The 15,074-nt window shown below is 44.4% G+C and overlaps 1 protein-coding gene across 1 annotated transcript; it reads left to right on the forward strand.

Annotated features, from left to right (window-relative positions):
• The first annotated feature begins 4,444 nt into the window (after positions 1-4,444).
• COPS8 (COP9 signalosome subunit 8) lies at positions 4,445-14,612 on the forward strand. Its single transcript, XM_080667258.1, has 8 exons — positions 4,445-4,649; positions 5,613-5,683; positions 6,799-6,847; positions 8,695-8,827; positions 9,450-9,557; positions 11,335-11,397; positions 12,504-12,551; positions 13,668-14,612. Exons 1-8 carry the CDS (start codon positions 4,572-4,574, stop codon positions 13,745-13,747), a joined length of 630 nt encoding a protein of 209 aa, XP_080523384.1. The 5' UTR covers positions 4,445-4,571; the 3' UTR covers positions 13,748-14,612.
• The last annotated feature ends 462 nt before the right edge of the window (positions 14,613-15,074 follow it).

Below are 15,074 nucleotides of genomic sequence, written 5' to 3' on the forward strand. Positions count from 1 at the left end.
CCAGGACTATCGCAACAAAGTACTACAAACTCTAAGGTTCTAAACCCCAGAGTAGATTCTCTCACAGTTCTGGAGGCTAGAACTCCAAAGTCAAGGTGCAGGCAGGACCATGCTCTCCAGGAAAGCACTAGGGGAGCATCCTTTGTCACCTCTCCCAGCTCCTGGTGTTGCCGGCAACCCTTGGCTCATAGGCACAGCACTCCAATCTCTACCTCGGCTGTCACCTTCTCCCTGTCTGGTCTGTTCTTAGAAAGATACCAGTCATTGGATTAGAGGCCACCCTAATCTAATACAACCTCATCTTAACTTAATTACATTCTGCAAAGACCCCATTTCCAAATGAGGTCACATTCGCAGGTTCCAGTTGGACATGAATTTGGGAGGATGCTATTCAGCCCAGTGCTGTGAGTGTATCCATAGTTTGGATGTACTGGGTCATGTTCCCCTCCACAGAGTGGTACTTTGTTGCTCCTCCACCCCCAGCAGTACATAGTGGCACCTGTTCTCCACCCCTGGCAACACGGTGTGCTGTCAAGCTTTTGATTTTTCGCCAACCTGATACAGGAAAACGGTGTCTCAGTATCTGTTTCTTATTAGGGATAAAGTTGAACATTTTTTCTTATGTGTTGATGTGTACATTTTGTGGGCGGTCTGTTCATATCTTTCCCATTTTCCTAAAGGGCTTTGATATTTTTTCCTCAGTCTTTTTTTACCTGAAACTCACCCAGAACTTCCCCTCAATCCTTTTCCGTTGCTCATTTTTCCGTGACACGGTTTTCATGACAGTTTAGAAGGAATCGTGGCTTGCACCAACTTTTCAAATCCTCAGAGCCCTCTTGCTATTATTTGTGGGGAGTGTTTTAAACATACGGCAGCTTGGATTCTGAAAGTTCCTGGCTCTGTGTCCTCCTTCAGTTGCATCTGGACCCTCTCTCCTATTCCTCAACTGTCTCCTCTCCGAGAAATGTTTACTCCACTCCCAGCATTTTCTCCTAGGCTCCGGGTCCCACCCTGGAAGAAAGCCCCAGTGGGTCCATCATGAGAGTCAACAGGGTCTGAGCAGCTCCAGCCCCAGCTCCCCAACCCTCCAGCTTCACCTGGGACAGCTGCCACACCCTCAGTGGAGACTGAAGCTTCAGCAGCCCAAATCATCCTTCTGTGCTTATAGTGAAAACCATGGCTATTTTGGGGTTTTCCTCTGCTTGGGTCATTCAGATGCACTGCCACGTCCTCTGCTTTTTCTTGCAAACAAAAACACATGAGTCTTTGTGTTTCCATGGTGGGCTCCATCTGCTTGTATTTTGAAGTTCTCTTGAACACCTTGTGACCGGTTTCATTGTAAACAGTCTCTGAGGCTTTCCATCTCTCTGTCCAGTGGCTCTGGCCACTCTCCCAGGGGGATTTAGAGATGCTGAGGAAGTAGACCACCACCAACGTGGCCGTCTGCACCTGGCTTTCCTCGGTCTTTTAGAACTCTTTGTATGTTTCTGAAATCGGCCCTGCGATTCTGGTCTATCCTAATAATCTAATAAAAGAGTAATATGCAAATTGACCATCACTCCAACACACAAGATGGCTGCCCCCATGTGGTCAAAGATGGCTGCCCCCATGTGGACACAAGATGGCCGCCACAAGATGGCCAGCAGGGGAGGGCAGTTGTGGGTGATCAGGCCAGCAGGGGAGGGCATTTGGGAGAGACCAGGCCTGCAAGGGAGGGCAGTTGGGGGCAATCAAGCCTGCAGGGGAGGGCAGTTAGGGGTGACCAGGCCTGCAGAGGAGAGAAGTTGGGGGCGACTAGGCCTGCAGGGAAGGGCAGTTGCGGGGGACCCAGGCCTGCAGGGGAGAGCAGTTGAGGGGGACCAGGCCTGCAGGGGAGAGCAGTTAGGGGGGACCAGGCCTGCAGGGGAGGAAAGTTGGGGACAATCAGGCTGGCAGGGGAGCAGTTAGGCATCAATCAGGCTGGCAGGGGGAATGGTTAGGGGGTGATCAGGCTGGCAGGCAGAAGCGGTTAGGGGCAATCAGGAAGGCAGGCAGGTGAGCAGTTGGGAGCCAGCAGTCCTGGATTGGGAGAGGGATGTCCGACTGCCCATTTAGGCCCCATCCTACCAGGATCGGGCCTAAACAGGCAGTTGGACATCCCTCGAGGGGTCCCAGATTGGAGAGGGTTCAGGCTGGGCTGAGGGACACACACCCCTGTGCACGAATTTCGTGCACCGAGCCTCTAGTATTAAAATATTATCCTCCAAGTTGTATTTTTCAATATTGCATGTGGTAATTCGAGTATGCATAGGAATCTTTTCAATATTTATGTGTTTGCTCATTTTATGCCTTTTATTCGTCTTTTCTTTTACAATGTGGATTTTGAGTCACAAAGAGAAAGCTTCCCCCACAAAGGACTTCAATGGTGTTGTTTTCTAGAACTGTGTGACTTCATTTTCTGCATTTATATTTCTAATTCATTTGGCATTTACTGTTATGTATGGGTTGAGTGTGGTTATTTGCTTCAGCATCATTTATTAGAAAGCCAATCATTTTCCAGCACTTGAGATGTCACCTATATCATAGAATATTTCCCATACACTGCACATGTTGTTGATTGAGTAACTGGAAAAATAAGGTGGATATCTTAACAACGTTGGCTTATTTATACAGCCTGTTCCCCAAAAGGATTTATGCAGCTCCCAGTGAGGCTAGATTATATACTACAATGGACTAGGATGATACTAATAGGAAACCTCATTAACATGGTGTATTAGACACATTTTACCATTTTCTACAGATTCTTCTATCTCTTCCTCATTGATATGTTACCTTTTGTGTTTTACAAAAATGTAAAATATTAAAAATCAGACATAGAATGGCTCCTATGTAAAACACGTTATGAAGTATGAGATTTATTTGTCTAATGGCAAAATCATCTTTCAGGGGACGTGATCTGATTAACCAGCCAGATTCTGTGACATCTGGAAACTGACTCCCCCATATTTCATATTCAGGCCAAAGCAGACGATATCAATACTCTCTCAGAGTCTATATTACTGCTCTTGTATCCTGAGTGTATTTTTCTGGCAGACATAAAGTTGTTGATCATTTGTTTTTAAGAAAAATAGAAAGGGGCTCCTCAAAAGCACAGCGCCCCAGGTTTCCATTTGAAAAAGCAATTTTGAGGAGGAATCAACTGCCCTGAGCTAAAAACCCAGACGAAATAAGCCTGTATCTAACTGCTCCACCAAGGCCTGTCCACGTTCCTTCCACAGGAGGGAAGTTAAGATCCTACATAGTGCGGCTGCACCCCCTGGTGGGGAGGTCTGAGGTCGCACCCAGGAGGTCCCCAGACTCCTCTTGCCCCACCTGCCTTCCGCCCTCTATTTTGAAGAGAAGAAAACTGGAAGTTACTTCTTCAGAACGATTTTACCGCCAGAAAACTTAAGTATAATGGTTGATTTATCAAATATTTAAAAATATGTGTCTTAAAACCCTGTGTGAATAAGGAACGTCCCAAACTAGCCTTCGTCTGCCTACTTTCATAGCATTAACAGTAACCTCCATGAACTAGCCCAGACACTGAACCAAGACTAGTAGTAATCTCACTCAATCCTCAGAGCAGCCTTGCAGAGCAACCTAGGTGTTACCTTGGTTTTACAGGTGCAGAGGGAACTCATAGAGGAGGTGAGGGGCTACCTCATCCCCTGCCCTCACTCTTCCCTGCTTTATCCATAAATCCTTGGCATCTTTCACAGCCATCATTTTCTACAGCTTTCTTTATGCCTCCAAACTTCTCCTCACATTTATCTGCCCTTAGCTCCAGGCCCTTTCAGAACTTTTGCAAGAATGTTTTTATGATTACTTACGCTACTTCTGTGTAGTATGCTGATGTATTCCTTGGATTGTGCTGAAATTATAACATTAACATAGCAGGAAAGGGAATGTTCCTTTCCTTTCAGTCCTTCCTTACTCATCAGAACGCCTAAGGTGGGAAGGTGCTAGTAGGACAGGTGCCTAAAACAAAAACGGATGTTTCAGAAAACGTTGTGGCCGCTTGGCAGCGTGGGGCGATGCCTGGAGGGAGGCAGGTGGGCAGGTCTGCAGAGCGCTGCATCCATGTCGGTGGTCCCGGGTGGCTGCCCTCTGACGTGGGGTCCCCCACGTGGAAGGACAGTGTGCCCTTTCCAGAGGTGGGGAGGACTGACGGAGCAGGTGTGGGAGCAGAACCAACGCTCCGATTTTGAACCTTTACGTTTGCGTGTGTGTTAAGCCTCAAAAAGGAGAGAGACATCGAATAGCCCCCAAACATGGCCCAAAGCCCTCCCTTCCAGGGTTTTTGTTCACGCACACACAGAATAACTTCCCTCGAGGCCGGGCCATTCCTCCAGAGCACCGAGAACGCCGGCCAGAGCGGCGGCGACCACTGCCGGGCAGCCGCGACGACCTACGACGCGCCAGAACCGACGTTGCGCCTGCGCAGGGGCACACGCTGCGACGGCGGCCTTACGTCATCACCTGTAGACTCCCCGCCGGATAGCTTGGGATCTGCTCTTCGGGAAGGTGCAGTAGTAGGACCGGCAGGGAAGATGCCCGTGGCCGTAATGGCAGAAGGTGCCTTTAGTTTCAAAAAGTTGCTAGATCAGTGCGAGAACCAGGAGCTCGAGGTAACCATTCGCGTAGCCCTGGGAGAAGCCGCGGGGTCTCCCCGCGCCCCGGGCGGCGCTGGTCTCCAGGGTAACCGGGCCCGGGGCCTGCGGATCGGGGGCGGGGCTGGGGGCGGGCGCCTGGAGGGCGCGGGAACTGGGCCTGTGGAGTCTGGCGCCTTGGCCTGTTCGGATAGCCAAGGATCCAGGCCCAGTCGCCCGAATTCGCTGTGAGCTTTTTGTTGTTTGTCTTTAGCTAATGAGCCCGAAAATCTTGCTCATCTTTGCTCCTTACACCCTCCACTGTGCTGCTCGTGTTAGACTAAAACATCTCCCCTCCTGCCCCCGGTTATGGGAGCAGGTGGAGGAATGTGGATTTTGTTCAAGACGTGTGCACGCACATACACAGACCAAAGATATAACCATTGGAACCTTTTATTAGCTTAGAAAGCTCTTGTTGGTCCCATAATGTTAGCAGACGAGTTTATCGATTTGTCTTCAATAAGAGGTGAAAGTTACATCATGCAGCTATTATAGTTAAGGTTTTATTTTAGAAAGGCACTTAAAAAAAGCATGTCTAAAGAAGTTAGTTAGCCAAAGTAGACAACAGCCTAAAACAGCTGCTTACTAATAGACACAATAGATTTTTTAAATGAATGAAAGTTGAATGAGGTTAGAAATGTGTAACTCAACTGTGATGTTTTCCTGTTTATTACTCATTTACTTAGATATTCAACATACTTGATATAATGGGCAGAATCATCATGCTTTAGGCATCTGTTGGAAATACTTGTTTCTTATAATACTAAGATAATTTATGTAAGAATTTGAGACCTGAGAAAAGGATCCTATTTAAATAATCGCGTTCAAATAAATACAGACACTGAAGAGATAAGTCACTGCTGATGACAGATTTCAACTTAATACTCTGGGTTTTAATATAAGTGTAAATGAAGTTATTCTCTTTTCATTTTGGCCTTCTAGGCACCTGGAGGAATTGCTACACCCCCAGTGTATGGTCAACTTCTAGCTTTATATCTGCTCCATAATGACATGTAAGTACTTTTTACTAAAGCTAAGAGCAGCAATTTCTTCAAGGTTATAGAGAATTCATACATTAAAACTCCATCACTAAAACATGGGCATGAGGAGCTGTATCTTTTATTATAATACTTAATACATCTGTGTCAAATACTGAATCATAAGTTTATGATGAGGCTGATTTATTTTAGACTACATTTGTTTTATATACACTTAAAAAGCACTCTAGTTTGTTATGAGAAACTACAATGTCCATTTCAAATTGCTTTAATCCTATTGATCTTTTCTTTTTTGTCTTTTTATGAAACTTTCTTATAACCTTCATTTATTTAACTTCACTTGTAATCAATAGACCAAGAGAAATTGAAAGGGAAGGTTGAGAAAACTAAGAGGAATTTATTGCCAACATGTATGAGGTTTCTTGGAAGTTTTCTGCTTGTTAATTATTCTTAATTCATATTTTTTGAAGAAGAAAGCATGACTGCAAAGGGGTAGGAGGAACTCATAGTTCTATGGCCCATTGATGACTACTGTTAAATTCTTCTAGACTTTTTTTTCACGTCTTTTAAAAACCTAAACCCAGATTTTTATCATACACATATCATATAAATTATCTGTTTCACTTATTATAATCCTGTCATCCTGTGTTTGTTGTAGTTCAGGCTTCCAAACTCTTAAAAACTGCCTTGAAGTGTTGGCGGTTCTGTGCCCACTGGTGGGAGGAGAGGTGACAAGGAGAAAAGCCTGTGTACTGTACGTGTTGTCAAGGAACGCCAGAGCCCTGAAAGTTATATGTTAGCTTGTTTTTATAGAGAAGTTATTTAGGCAGTTCTACTTGAATCTTAGTGCTTTTAGTGTACTGTTGCCTTAATTTAAGATCTGGATTATTAATTAAAAAACTTACTACAAATGGCAAAATATTACTTTGGTAAATATATTTCATGTCTTTTAATTTGGAAAACTACTGTTACTTTCCCTAGACAAATTCATGTAAAACTTAAATTTTACTTTGTATTTTATAGAATATTTTAAAGTATACTTCTGGATGTTTATATTGGGATCTAGAATTTTAAACATTTACTGAGGTGATTTTTTTTTTTTATTATTTTTTCTTGGGGGTGAAAATTAGGAATAATGCAAGATATCTTTGGAAAAGAATACCACCTGCTATAAAATCTGTAAGTATCCTTTCTATTTTTCTACTTTAATACAGTAACAATGTTCATTTAAATGGTCACCTCATAAAAATTTGTTTTCTTTCCCATATAGTTCACAGAAATTGTTATTAAACCAGTATTAAAGTTTAATAATAGATCTTCAAATTCTTCTAATCAGAAATTTTAATTTCCCTTGATGATATAGCAGTCTATATACTCAGCTCCTGCTGATCAGATTTCTTGAGACATTTCATGTGTCACTTAACCAGGTAAACAACTGAGCCAGTTTAGATAAAGGTCTGGTATCTGTTGTTTTTTAACTGATTTATGTAGCTTTCTATTACGGTACTTATTTTGAACCTGGTAATGTTTATAAGAATAGTCTAAAAGTAGTGATTACTCACAAAATTAAGATTATTTTTGCTAATTAAGACTTTAGATTTCTTATTTTGGGTAGGAGATTAGATGAAATAACCTCTTAATAACCAAAGTGGAATGAAGTGAATTTTTACTTTCAAGTGATTCACTGTGTCTAGCATAAATGTCAAGTGAAAATTTCAGAAAATTACCAAGAATCCACCCAAACTTCTTTGTTGATTAGCAATATTCAGCAGCAGACCAAATTAGTATTTTTACTCCTTCTTCGTGTCCGGGTCATTCTGTTAATGCTCTTCCAGCTTCATGGGCTTAAATAAAGAATAGGCATTAATTATGTGCATGATGTTACTGGCAGCTTTAGCCTTAGAAAGGCTACAGTGTATGACATCTTAGATTGGAAGTCTGTGCTGTTAGCCATTTTGCTATTACTTATATCCTAAAAAAAATATATATATATTGCGCTAGCTGGTTTGGCTCATGGATAGAGTGTCGGCCTGCGGACTGAAGGATCCCGAGTTTGATTCTGGTCAAGGGCACATGTCTGGATTGCGGGCTCCATCCTCAGTAGGGAGCATGCAAGAGGTAGCCAATCAATGATTCTCTCTCATCGTTGATGTTTCTGATTCTCCCTCTCCCTTCCTCTCTAAAATCAATAAGAAAAATATATTTAATATATATATTTATGTATATATCAGTTATATATTCGGTGTTAATATATTAATGAAATGCAAATACATCTTTAAAAACAATTTTAAGGTAATCTAATATTTAGTTCTTTGGACTGCATTCTCATGCCTTAATTTGCTATTACAATAAAAATTTAGCCCTAACCAGTTTGGCTCAGTGGATAGAGCATCGGCCTGCGTACTGAAAGGTCCCAGGTTCGATTCCGGTCAAGGGCATGTACCTTGGTTGCGGGCATATCCCCAATAGGAGGTGTGCAGGAGGCGGCTGATCGATGTTTCTAACTCTCTATCCCTATCTCTTCCTCTCTGTAAAAAATCAATAAAATATATTTAAAAAAAAAAAAGATTTAAAAAAAAAAAATTTATATCAGCCCTGGTTGGTGTTGCTCAGTGGTTAGAGTGTCAGCCCAAGCACCAAAGGGTCCTGGGTTCAATTCCTGGTCAGGGGCACATAACCTGGGTTCCAGGTTCAATCCCACGTGCAGGAGACAGCCAATCAATGTGTCTCACTCTCTCTCTCTCTCCCCCTCTCCCTCATCCTCTTCCTCTCCCTCTTTTCCCCTACCTCCCTCCCTTCCACTCTCTCTAAAGATCAATAGAAAAATATCCTCAAGTGAGGATTAACGAAAAATATATCAAACATAAATAGACTTTACTATTCATAGCATTTAAAAACCTTTTTTATGGTATTGAGCTAAAAGGTAATTACATCTCTTAAAAGAAATGGTGAATTGTTTTAAGATACAGTTGTTGATGAATCTGCACAGTGAATATCCTCAAAGACAATAATAATATTTATTGCAGGCAAATTCTGAACTTGGGGGAATTTGGTCAGTAGGACAAAGAATCTGGCAGAGAGATTTCCCTGGAATCTACACGACCATCAACGCTCACCAGTGGTCTGAGACAGTCCAGCCAATCATGGAAGCACTTAGAGGTAGTGTTGCTTTGTGGTTAAGAATCAAATTAGACTATATTTGTTCCCTCAAGTGCTGTAGTGTTGAATTAAGGCAGTGGTGTGTTTAAAAATAGATATTTTTTGCTAATGGGGCAGTTTTCAGAACTCTTAGATTTGTTATAATCATGCTGCTTCATTTCATGTTGCTTGTGATGACATCGACAGTTCGGGGCATCACTGTCTTTTAATTCTAGATTGAAATTGCTCTTGTCAGGTTTTTTTGCTACTAAAATGAAATCTGGTAATACTCTGATAACTTCAGAGACTGTGTGCTTTGGACTTAGTCAACTTCAGCCTTCCATGGGTGATGTTTCCAACTTCTAGATTTTATAACTAATCAATCCAGTACATAGATGCGCAAAGATGAAAAGCCTGATGAGACATAATAAAACTCGTCCCTGCCCCTGTCTTTCCATTCCCCCACCTCCAACACTTGCTTCCAATCGTCCTGGTTCACTCTTTTATAAATTCATCCAATGAACAGAAGTCTTTGGGTTGATCTAGTCTCACCACATTTGGACAAGAACAATTTATGTCATTTAATTACGCCTTTTCAAAACGTCAGCTCTTTGGTCACTGCCCACCCTCTGCTCCCATACAGAGGCAACAAGGAGACGGGCCTTCGCCCTGGTCTCTCAGGCATACACCTCGATCATCGCTGATGACTTCGCAGCGTTTGTCGGGCTCCCTGTGGAAGAGGCTGTGAAAGGTATGGTTGGCCTACTTGTTGCTTTCAAGGAAAGTGGAAAATGGAGGTGTTTGCTGTGCATGTTTTTAGAGAGATGACATGAAGCACGCAGCCTAGCACCCAGCAGGGCCAGGCAGCAGATGCCTTGAAGGCAGGCACAGTGTGTGAATACCCACATGGTCATTACCAGGGCAAGTGCCAATGCCACCAAATTAGGCAGAGAGAAGAGTTGACTTCATTGCTCATTTAGAAATCCCACTTCACTCTGACTTGATGGACTCATCCCAGCACCCCTTTCCAGCCCATCTTCTCCCTCACGATTTTACTGATCCCTCTACCCTGGGAGCTGGCACCCACTCCTGCCCACTGTCCCCAGATGTGCTTATGCATTTTTGTTTCTCCCGTGCTGGAGTGAGGTAGAGCATTGCACACGCTGTGTGGCACTGTTTTATAATGATTGATGTTTTCATTCTCTGGCAAAGCGGAGTTCCATTGAGCACCACATCTTATCCTTCATTGTCCAAGGCCTAGCACAACTCTGGACACTTGGAAGCAGGTTAATGAAAGTTCTCAGAGGAAATCGTACCACTACTTACTCATGCAAGCATCTATTTGACTCTTTTCTGGAAATAGATCCATAATTTGTTATCCAATAAATGCTGTGCCCCTGGGTAGAAGTGTGGTCCCACACCCGTGCCAGCTATGTGACCTAGGACAAATTGCCGAATTCCCTACTTCATTTCCCACATCTGTTTAATTATGGTTGCATGTGCACTTCAGAGAGCTATTATGGTGATGATGTAAAATCCTATAAAAGCACCTACCATGTGCCTGCTGGTCAGCTTTCTGTACATGTCAGCTGTTGTTTGTATAGTTCCATCACCTTTGTTATTACTGATACAATCTATACTAATAAAAGCCTACGTGGTCCTCGTGCCCTCACGCAACACACTCACGTCGTCACAAGATGGCCAGCAGTGGAGGGCAGTTGTGGGCAATCAGGCCGGCAGGGAAGGGCAGTTGGGGACGAGCAGGCCAGCAGGGCATGGCAGTTGTGGGCGATCGGGCCTGCAAGGGAGGGCAGTTGGGGGTGACCAGGCCGGCAGGGGAGGGCAGTTGGGGGGAACCAGGCCTGCAAGGGAGGGCAGTTGGGGGCGACCACGCCGGCAGGGGAGGGTAGTTGGGGGCAACCAGGCCGGCAGGGGAGCAGTTAGGCGCCAATCAGGCTGGCAGGGGAGCAGTTAGGGGGCGATCAGGCAGGCAGGCAGGCGAGCATTTAGGAGCCAACAGTCCCAGATTGTGAGAGGGATGTCCTACTGCCTATGGGATCAGGCCTAAACTGACAGTCAGACATCCCCCGTGGAGTCCCAGATTGGAGAGGGTGCAGGCCGGGCTGAGGGACAGGCTTCCCCGCTGCAAACCCCACCCCCCCCCTCCCGCCCAGGGGCCCAAATTTCACGCACCGGGCCTCTAGTGATTACATAAAGTACAATGTAAGTTTTCTTTATGTCTGTTTTTAATAACTGATCATGTTAATACCATAATACTTTGTAGAAAACACATCATCTATTAGTGGTTATACCAGCCTGATAAAGTAAAAGGAAGCTTTGATCTGTTTTACAAATGTTTCAAAATTAAGATTACATGAGAACACTGTCTGTAGCATAACTTTCTAGTAAAACTGCACATGACAGGTTAAACTACATGTGTCAGGTCTTCTGAAAAAATGATGCCATTGACAAAGGAAAATGGAGGGTTTGGGCTATTTCTTCATTTTTGTGTTGAATACACATTTTAGGTATATTGGAGCAAGGATGGCAAGCTGACTCCACCACAAGAATGGTCATGCCCAAAAAGCCAGGTAGGTGGAGCTCTTCACCTGTGTGTGCAGCATGGAACTCCCTGGGACCACTTTAGTTTTCAGACATTAAATTTGAGTAACTTGATGTAAGATTCTGCTGTACTAGCAAAATGAAAATACATATTAAATACAGAATGACAGACATGTAGGGTGGAAAGGATCTTAAAGTCACCTAGTTTTACTTTAATTATTAAAAATGTATCTCTTGTACAAAAAACTATTTTATGTGGGTGTTTTATAATTTCTGTTACAGCTTAACTTTTACTAAATATTAATCTCCCGTTCTTTCATTTATGGAGCCATTTCTAACTGTTCATCCTTACTGTCTAAACCAGGGGTGGGCAAACTTTTTGACTCGAGGGCCACAATGGGTTCTTAAACTGGACCGGAGGGCCGGAACAAAAGCATGGATGGAGTGTTTGTGTGAACTAATATAAATTCAAAGTAAAGGAGCAGAGGGGAGAGCAAGAGAACCGGATAGAACAGCCGGATCCAGCCCGCGGGCCGTAGTTTGCCCAAGGCTGGTCTAAACTGTTGCCTTAGGAAGTTATTTTAATACTTAGATATTCCCCTTTCCTCTTGTACTGTAGACACGTAGACTCTTCTAAACAAGACTTTCAGTGGCTTCCACCTTCACACAATTACGTTACCTGGTCTTCCTTTTAAGGCTTTAAATTAGATGGGCTGGCTGTGCTGTCCCAGTGTGAGCTCTCAGCCCATCCGCCTTCCTCTCTGCTCAGACCAGGCCCGGTCCTGCCCCTGGTTTCCTTCCACTGCTCAGGAGGCTCCTTTCTGCCTGGGCTGAGAGCCGGCCTTACTGCCCACCCCACAGCCCTTCCAATCTGTTCAACACTGAGCTCCTGTTTGACATTGCTGCTCCAGAGTCGAGTGTTGCACAGATGTCAGGGTGCTCAGCCCTGCGCAAGTGCAGAGGGAAGCCAGGCCCAGCGATCTAGAGGACAAGAGAAGCAAATCAAATAGAGGGCAGTGGTAGCTCTGTTGACAAATAAGTGGCCGTAAATGCATATCGCGTTAAAAATGCATGTTGTGTGTGGAAATTCTTTGTAATGACTTCTGTAAGTGGACTTTACATTTTGCTTATTTAGTTGCAGGGGCCTTGGATGTTTCCTTTAACAGGTTTATTCCTTTATCAGGTATGTATTTTCATATGTTCATTTAAAATACATTTCATTGTTCTTAATTGTTTTTTTTTTTTTGTAGTATTTATTTATTTATTTTTAGTTCTGACCTTGTAAAGAGATTAAATTCTTTATTTGGTAATTATAACTAGAGGCTGGTGCACGAAATTCGTGCATGGGGTGGGGGGTGTGTCCCTCAGCCCAGCCTGCACCCTCTCCAATCTGGGATCCCTCTCACAATCCAGGACTGCTGGCTTCCAACTGCTCGCCTGCCTGCCTTCCTGGTTGCCCCTAACCACTTCTGCCTGCCAGCCAGCCTGATCACCCCCTAACCACTCCCTGCCAGCCTGATTGATGCCTAACTGCTCCCCTGACAGCCTGATTGCCCCTAACTGCCCTCCCCTACAGGCCTGGTCACCCCTAACTGCCCTCCCCTGCAAGCCTGGGTCTCCCCCAATTGCCCTTCCCTGCAGGCCCAGTCGCCCCCAACTTCCCTCCACTGCCAGCCTGGTCACCCCTAACTGCCCTCCCCTGCAGGCTTGATCACCCCCAACTGCCCTCCCTTGCAGGCCTGGTCCCTCCCCATGGGGGCAGCCATCGTGTGTGTTGGAGTGACAATCAATTTGCATATTACTCTTTTATTAGATAGGATAGGATAATACACCTGGTTGTAAGAGTGAACGTGTGGGTTCCCCTCTGTAGCTCACCTTGAGCGCTAGTGCCCTGGGGCCCAGCCGTGGAGCCTCCTTAGTGTCGGGCGGGGAGCTGTGATGGGGCCTCTCAGCAGCATCCCAGAAGTCCTACCAGAGCAGTGCTTGTAGCCTGGGAAGCACTCAGTGGTTCATTCATTGAGTTACATGTCACGTGGGTGGGGTCTTCCCAAGGAGAGCAGTGTTCTCTTCACAGAGATGTTGCATGTTAGCTTCAGTAACAACAAACCAATGGGGCTTTACTCCCAGTTTGGGAAAACTCATAAAAGTTTGAAACTTCTCGGCTTGTTTTTCAAATGTGCAAAGTCAGGGCAAATCTGGGCAAGTTTTCTTATTGTAAAATTAAAGATACAGGATGGGGGGTTACAGAACCAAAGCTTTGTTACTCTGGACACTCACTCTGTGACTCTTGCATGCACAGAGCCTGCCCCAGTTCCGCCGATCCCCAACGAACAGCAGCTCGCCAGGCTCACCGATTACGTGGCTTTCCTTGAAAATTGACGTCTCATCTGCTTTATGATCCAGTGTCGCATATCCTGACAAATGTAATTTTGTGTTTTCGGTTTATTGGATGGATTGAGCACCTCAGCGTTCCGTACTGAGTATGTGATAAAATACAGATGTTATATAAAGCATATTATATATATTTGTCCTTACACATCATGCTGAATAGTTGTGAGACAGTTCTCCTTTGGTGGTAGCTGGCAGTTTGGGTGAGGCTGCCAGGACAACGCAGTCAGCTTTATATTTCTGGGACTCGTAGGTGCAGCCCCCCTGCCTCATGTAGCACGGTCTGTGGCAGCGTCTGTCCCACCCGCACCCGGTGCTATCCCATCCGGTTTGAGGAAGGCTGTCCCTGGGGGCATTGTATGAATTAGGGGTGGTCCTGATGCACCCTCTTTGGAGAATATGCTCTCTTTTCTCCTCCGCTCCCACGAGTCACTGATACAGGATGCTGAGGAACAAGAGGCGTTTCCTTAGCGAACCAGATTGTTAGGGTCCTCTCTTAGTGTGAGTGTATCCATTGCTGGCAGTGGAGGGCCTGCCGTGGAAGTGGGACTTGAGACACTTAAGACGCTCATGAGAAGTGTTACGTTGTACTGTTTTCTTCTCAGAAGAGGGAAACATGTATTGCGAAGAAGCTATTGAGATAAGTAACACTTTGTACCGCTGTCCTGCAGCCTGCTGGGTGCTGTGTTTATCCCTCGGTTTAGTTCTGCCTTTTGGAAAAATACTAAACAAGTCTTTCATTTCTCGTGTGATAGCCCTCTGAATATTTGAAGTTGTTTATTGTATTTTCAGGTTAAAACACCCCGAGTTCATTTATTTTGCATTTGTTCAATAAATATTTAATTGATTTCTTCAACTGTTTCATCAAAGGCAGTTTCTAGAAACATCACTATCCTGGTTTTTCTGTTGACATTCTAGTTTGTCACTGTCTCTCTTACAATTACATGATTCCTGTTTTCACTCATTTTAAGAGATCTGTTGGCGGAATGTTCGCTTTGCATCTAAGGTTATAAGAACAGGAATAACCTTAGAGTTTCTACATGTTAAACTAAGAGCCCCAACCGATAAGGGGCCAGATGTTCACAGCCCCGTCAAATCAAGCCTCCATCCCTGGGGAGCCCATTGAAAGTCAACAGGCTATTAAAAAATTGTCTGGCAAGTTTACAACCATTTTGTCATTTTCTAAGTTTTGATAAATGTTTTTTAACACATGTACCATAGAAGGAGTGCTTGCAAGGAGGGGCTTATCAGCATGAGAAGAAACGATGGAGTGGTTGGCGATAGTCTTCAAATGTTGGACTGTCGCCTGGCAGGATTG

Source organism: Plecotus auritus (assembly GCF_963455305.1).
Source record: "Plecotus auritus genome assembly, chromosome: 5".
Lineage (NCBI taxonomy): Eukaryota > Metazoa > Chordata > Mammalia > Chiroptera > Vespertilionidae > Plecotus > Plecotus auritus.

Bases quoted from the DNA above. Each gene is read 5' to 3' on its own strand.
- COPS8 (XM_080667258.1), top strand. From the start codon at position 4,572: ATGCCCGTGGCCGTAATGGCAGAAGGTGCCTTTAGTTTCAAAAAGTTG. The intron at 8,828-9,449 runs GTAGTGTTGCTT...GCTCCCATACAG, and splicing joins AATCATGGAAGCACTTAGAG to AGGCAACAAGGAGACGGGCC. The intron at 12,552-13,667 runs GTATGTATTTTC...TTGCATGCACAG, and splicing joins CAGGTTTATTCCTTTATCAG to AGCCTGCCCCAGTTCCGCCG.